This window comes from Heliangelus exortis, chromosome 14 (genome assembly GCF_036169615.1).
Source record: "Heliangelus exortis chromosome 14, bHelExo1.hap1, whole genome shotgun sequence".
NCBI classification, from domain to species: domain Eukaryota; kingdom Metazoa; phylum Chordata; class Aves; order Apodiformes; family Trochilidae; genus Heliangelus; species Heliangelus exortis.
Window position 1 is genome coordinate 17,937,696 of NC_092435.1, and position 5,963 is coordinate 17,943,658.

General features: G+C 57.2%; 1 protein-coding gene across 1 annotated transcript; it reads right to left on the reverse strand.

Moving 5' to 3' along the window:
* Nucleotides 1-3,915: 3,915 nt before the first annotated feature.
* Nucleotides 3,916-5,581, reverse strand: LOC139802542 (brain-specific homeobox/POU domain protein 3). Its single transcript, XM_071757778.1, has 2 exons — nt 5,427-5,581; nt 3,916-4,910 (listed from the first exon to the last, which is right to left on the reverse strand). The coding sequence occupies exons 1-2, from the start codon at nt 5,544-5,546 to the stop codon at nt 4,005-4,007; spliced, it is 1,026 nt and encodes a 341-aa protein (XP_071613879.1). The 5' UTR covers nt 5,547-5,581; the 3' UTR covers nt 3,916-4,004.
* Between the last annotated feature and the right edge of the window lie 382 nt (nt 5,582-5,963).

Below are 5,963 nucleotides of genomic sequence, written 5' to 3' on the forward strand. Positions count from 1 at the left end.
GCACTGAACTTCTTGGTTCTTCTTCACTGACTCTAACTGGAGCCTTGAGGTCTGCACCCACCTTTGGTGCACCCCTGCTTTGAAGCCCTCAAGCACACCTCTGTCAAGGCTCAGATCCCTGGTGGCTGAGCTGTGTGTGATGCTTTTGAGCTCCCAGGGGACCTCATCTCCTGGCTGGAGTGTTGGGGAAGGGAGAAGGCCAGACCCACCCCATTCTTGGAGGCAGATGAGGAGCCAAGTCCTCCCAGGTGGCTGTCACCTTCTCACTGAGCCCTGGGCCAGCATCACTGCTGGGTGAGCAGGTCCCTGCCAGCTGGGCAGAGCAGCAGCTTTGATAAAGCTCAAAGCTCAACCTCAAACAAACAAACAAAAAATAATCCTGGTGAGAGCAGAGTGTGCAATCCCATCAACATCCCCTCCACTTGCTGCTGCTTTGGCTCTGGGGTCATGGGCCAGGGGTGTCCTTTTCCCCCTGGGACTGTGGAGCATGCACGTGCTCACGACACCTCTGGGTGTGTTTCTTCTCCTCCTCCAAAGCCCTGCCCACCCCTCTCACCTTCACCCCGTGCTGGACACCAAATCCAAGATCTGAGCCCATGGCTGGAACCTCCCCATAGCTCTGCTGCCTCCCAGCCCTGTGCCCAGGCTGCTCAGGAGCCAGGTGTGTGTAGGGGGGGATGCAACAGGGACCCTTTTCCTCCTCTGGGACCCCCTCCCCGTGCATCCTGGAGCTTTGCACCCAACCTGGGTGCTGCTGAAGTGGGAGCAGGAGCAGGAGCAACCCCCGGGTGACTCCTGCCCACTCCCCCACATGCGATGAGTTCCTCAGGCCTCATCCCAGCTCCCAGAGCTGCTGCCCACCCTTTCCAGCCACCTTCCCATGGCTCCCTCTCCTCCTCCTCCCATCTTTTGCCCCTATTCCCGCCCTGGACCTTCCCCTCCCCTTACCTGGTGGCCATGGCAGGGGTTGGGGCTTTGCCCCCCACCACAGGGGAGCCCCGGGCAGCCCAGCCCTGCTCCAGCTCCTGGTCCTGCTGTGTATTTGCCAAAGCCCTTTTGCATTTCTGCCTGGGAAATACCCACTCGCCCTTTTATGAGCACGGGTGATAAATATTGCATTGCCAGCCCTTTGCAAAACTTTTATCAGAGTGTGTGTGTGTGTGTGTGTGTGTGTGTGTGTGTGTGTGTGTGTGTGCTGGGGGGGTCAGCACAGCCAGACCTACAGCTCAGCACCCACCCCAGCCCGGGCTGACCATCCCAGGACATTTCTCCCTCCCAAAAAAACCCTCCACCCTCCAGGTTTTGAGGAGGGGGCAGCAGTGGGAGTGGGGGGTGGCTGGGAGGGAGAGCCAGGGAAAAGAGGGAAAAAAAAAAAAAAAAAAAAAAAAAAGAGGGGAGGGGGGGAAGAGAGGGAACAGGGCCCTGCTAATGCTGCGTGGAGCCGATTCTCCAAGGCCCCCCCGGGCAGCACTCAGCATCCAGCCTTCATTAAAATTTCATCGGCAGCACTTGGCCAAGGTCTATTTATGAAAATGCGCTTTTCGCTGCGTGGAAAAAACAGGGACGGAGCGAAAGAACAAAGGCGGAGGGGGCTGGGGGTGGGGGTGGTCTTGGGAAGAGCCTCGGGACAGCGTGGGGCAGCCCGGGGTGGGGGCTGCTCCCCTGCCCCCAGGGCTCTGCCCGGCCCCTGCCTCAGGCTCCTCGGGCCGCGCTTTCGGCCGCTGCACAATTTTCCCTCTTTCCACTTTTTTGCGCAGGGGCCGGGCTGTAGGGGAGGGGGGACAGCATCACCCCCCCGCCCCTCGCTCCCTGCCTTGGGACAATTAATATTTTTTTTCCTTGGAGTAAGTTACATTAAAAAAAAAAATAAATAAAAGTTAAAAAAAAAAAAAAAAAAACCAAAACAAAAACAAAACCAAACAACCCAAAACCCAAACCAAAAAGAAACCCAAGCAAACCAACCAACAACATACAAAAAAACCACTTTTTTTGTCCTCGCCATCCCCCCGGGGAAAGAGGGACCTGTCTTCTGTTCCGCCCCCCCCCCCCCCCCGCCCCAGCGGTTCCAGTTCGTTTCGGGGCAGGTTTTGAGGTGAAATTCGAGGCTGAGCGGAACCGCAGTGCAAATATCCTTTACTCAGCCATCTCAAGTCGCAGCTCGGTCTGGGACAGGGAGGTGGCAGCGGGGACATTCCCGGGGCAGACGGAGGAGGGGGGAGCAAAGCAGCATCCCCGCAGCCCTTTGCGGGGCGACCCCCGGCCCCGCCAACGAACGGAACCCCCGGGGGGGTCCCTGGGGCTCCCAACCCCAACCTACCCGAGGTCCCCTGCCTGGGGCTTCGAAACACACCCAGGTTGGGCTGGTCCCGCCTGGGGAAGGGGAAAAAAAAAAAACTCCAACAAACCCAACCCCTCCTCCTCACCTCCAGACCTCTCCTGAGCCGCCGGTGGGGCCGGAGCCCTCCAGGGGAGCCCCCCCGCTCCCTCCAGGGGGGTTGTGGGCGCCCCGACCCCACCGTTCGGTGCTTTTCGTTTTATTTCGTTGCATTTTATTTCTTTTCCCTCATGGAGATGGAAGGATGGAGGAACCTCCCCGGTTCCCCCACGACGGCGGCGGGGATGGAGTCGCCGGGACGGGAATGAGGGTCCTGGGCTGGGAATGGGGGTCCCGGGGTAGGAAATGGGGGTCCCGGGCCGCAGGCAGTAATTCCAGGAGGCTGGAGGATGAGGTAAAACGTGCATGATTTATTGGAAATGCTGCAGCGTACACAGACACCAAATTTCATTCAGCACACACACAGCGGAACGAAATCTCCTTTAATTTAACAAAAAAAAAAAAAAAAAAAAAAACCAAAAAAACAAAAAAGAAAAGAAAAAGAAAACGGAGGCAATTTACAAATTCCTCTGTTAAATATGCAAAGGAAAAAAAAATTTTAAAAAAAAATTAAAAAAAAGAGTGTTCTTGCCTTAGAAAGTGCAGAGTTCCCTATTTGCGGAGGCAGCCGGGGGGCCGGGGCTGCCCGCCCATCCCCGCCGCCTCGGGCCGGTCCCGCCGCTCCGCTGAGCCCGGGTGGTTTGATTGTCGAAGCGCAGGAATTTCTTTATTTTTATTATTATTTTTCTCTCTTTTACAGTGAAATCATATCGGAACAGACGGAGTGAAACCAAAGCAAAATCCATCTCCATTTTCCCCGAACAAACCGGGACTCCAGGGACGTGCCAAATTTTATTTCTCTCTCTCTCTCTTTTTTTTTTAAATTCTTTTATTTTTATATACTTTTTTTTTTTCCTTTTTTTAATTAGCCGATGAGGTAGAAAACAGAAACGTTATTGCAAAAATGCGATGGGTTTGTTGGGGGCGGGGAGAGCGAACAAAACCATGCAAGTGCGTGTGTGTGCGGGGGGGCGCGGGCCGGCACCTCCGTATTTACAGCCACCCGCAGCGGGTCCCAGCTCCTTTTCTTTCTTATTCCTTTTATTATTTTAATTTTTTTTAATTTTTGTCCCAATTTTCGTGAAGGAGAGGAGCGGGCACAGGGGAGGGAGTGGTGCCGGGCAAAGCCCCGCCGGGCTCTGGCTGCTTCCCTGCCTCCGGGCTCCCCCCCTTTTTTTTTTTCCCTTTTTTTTTCTTTTTCTTTCTTTTTTTTTTTTTTTTTCTTTTTTGTGTCTTTTTTCTCCATCTTTTTTATTATTATTTTTCTTTTTTTTTCCAGTTTTATCTACAAAAGCAGTCTGTACCAGTCACAACAGCAGGGCCATGTCGCCTGGGGTGGGGGGGGGGGGTGAGGAGCAGGCACCAAACTGTTCGCTTCACTTTGGGCGGGTTTTCCCCTTTTTTTTTTTTTTTTAAGGTTTATTTTACCTTTTTTTTTTTCCCTCTCCAATTCCTTTTTTTCCTTTTTTTTAAAGAAAAAAGCCACCCCTCCCTGCCTATTTCGGAGGGGCTGGGGGCCAGGTGGGCTGGTCGGAGCCACTCCCCCCCCCCCCTAGCACCGCTTTTTTCTTCAGTAAGTGGCAGAAAATTTCATCCTTTTCTGCTTCTGTCTCTGATTGCAAAACCAGACCCGCACCACGTTCTTCTTCAAGTCTAACTTCTCGGCGATGGCGGCGATTTTCTCGGAGGAGGGTCGGGGCTGGACGGCAAAATAAGCCTCCAGCGAGCGCTTCTCGGGGGCGGCGATGGACGTGCGCTTGCGTTTCTTATCCCCCCCCGTGTAGATCTCGGGTTTGGTCATTTTCTCCCTCTGCGCCCTCTCGGCTTCCTCCAGCCAGGCTTCTAAGATGGGTTTGAGGGCCACCATGTTGTTGTGGGACAAAGTGAGGGATTCAAACCTGCAGATCGTGCTTTGGCTGAGGCACCCAACCCCCGGGATCTTCAGGTTGGCCAAGGCGGAGCCGACGTCCGCTTGGGTCACCCCGAGCTTGATCCTTCGCTGCTTGAAGCGCTCGGCGAAGGATTCCAGCTCCCGGGGGTCCGTCTCCGTCTCGGGGCCGGAGATGACAGCGTGGGAAGCCAGGCCGTGGGGGTGGGCTATGTTCATAGGTTGGGAGTGGTGGGCCATGTGGTTGATGGCCGACATGTGGGAGTGAGGGTGGGACGGTGTAGAGCCCACGTCCGGGCCCGGCACCCCTCCGAGGGGGAGAGCGGAGTTGAGGTGGTCCAGCAGCTCCCCGTCCAGGCCCTGGGAGGGTTGGTGGTGGTGGTGGTGGGGATGGTGGGTGGTCAGCACGGAGGGGTGGTGGAGGTGGACGGAGGACGAGGTAGGAGTGCAGGAGACGCTGCTCATGGTGTGGTAGGTGGCATCTGGCTTGAAGGGGTGGGTTTTTTGTGAGACGATGTCCACGGCGGCCAGAGCCTCGGCACCCCGCAGCAAGGTCTCGTCGAAGCCCGCAAAGATGTTGCCCTGGATCTGGAGAGGGCGGGGGGAATAGAAGCGGGAGCCGAAACAAACAAACAAACAAAAAAGCAGGAGAGGGTTACAAGGAAAGCAGCGTGACGGGCACCCCCCTCTGCCCCTCCAGCAGCGTCTGGGACAGGTGAACCGAACACAAACTGCCACCCCCCCCTCCCCGCAAAAAAAAAGGACCAGGAGCAGGGTGCCAGACCGTGGGCTGGGGGGTGACCTCCCACCCAAAAGAAAGAGAGCAACGGGAGCCCCGCCGAGCCTCTGCCCTGCCCGACGGCTGGGCAGGACGGCAGCCACCCCCCAACCGGGACGAACCCCCCTTCCGCCTCCCCCAGCTCCGAGCTCCCCAACCCGGCGGCAGGGACAACCCCTAGACCCCACACCAAGCACCCCTCCCCATGAAACCCCCCCTAAAGCCAGCCGGACAACCCTCGGTTGCGGCAAGAAGTTGGGGAGAAGGGCGAGAGAAGCGCAAATGCGGGGATCACCCCCCCTCCCCGAAATGCCTCTGCGTCTCACCTGGGGGGCGGGCAGGCAGGCTCTGCGGATGGCCTCGGAGCTGTTGTGGAGATGGGGGTACTTGGGCTCGTGCAGGATGGGGTGCATGCCGAACGCCTGCTTGCTGTTCATGGACATCATTGTGGGAGCGGGGCAGGGGCGCTCCGGGCTGCCCGGCTGCGGGGGCGCGGTATTGTCTGGCTTCACCGCCCCGGCATCAATGGCATTATAGCCCGGCCCCCCCGCCCCCCCGCCCCAGCATTGGATGGGTTTGGGGAGGCACCTCCCACCGCCCCGCCCCCGGGCAGTGAGCTCAACCCCCCCTTCTCACCCCCCCTCCGATTGCACCCCTCCAAACAGGGGTGCACCCCCCCGAATGTCGTGCCTCCCAGAAGCCCATCCCCCCTCCTTTTATGCCACTCCCTCAAAACACGGGGGTCACCCCTTCACCCCTTTGTACCCCCAAACAGGGGCTCATCCTTCCCCTGGTTATATCCCCCCCCAAAAAACAGAGTCTCACCCCTTCCCCCTCGGCTGTATCTCCCCAAAACCGAGGCT

What these genes read in the sequence shown, in the direction of transcription:
- LOC139802542 (XM_071757778.1), bottom strand. Translation starts at nt 5,546, where the DNA reads ATGATGTCCATGAACAGCAAGCAGGCGTTCGGCATGCACCCCATCCTG. An exon ending in CCTGCCTGCCCGCCCCCCAG is followed by an intron (nt 4,911 to 5,426) that starts GTGAGACGCAGA and finishes CGCCCTCTCCAG; the next exon opens with ATCCAGGGCAACATCTTTGC.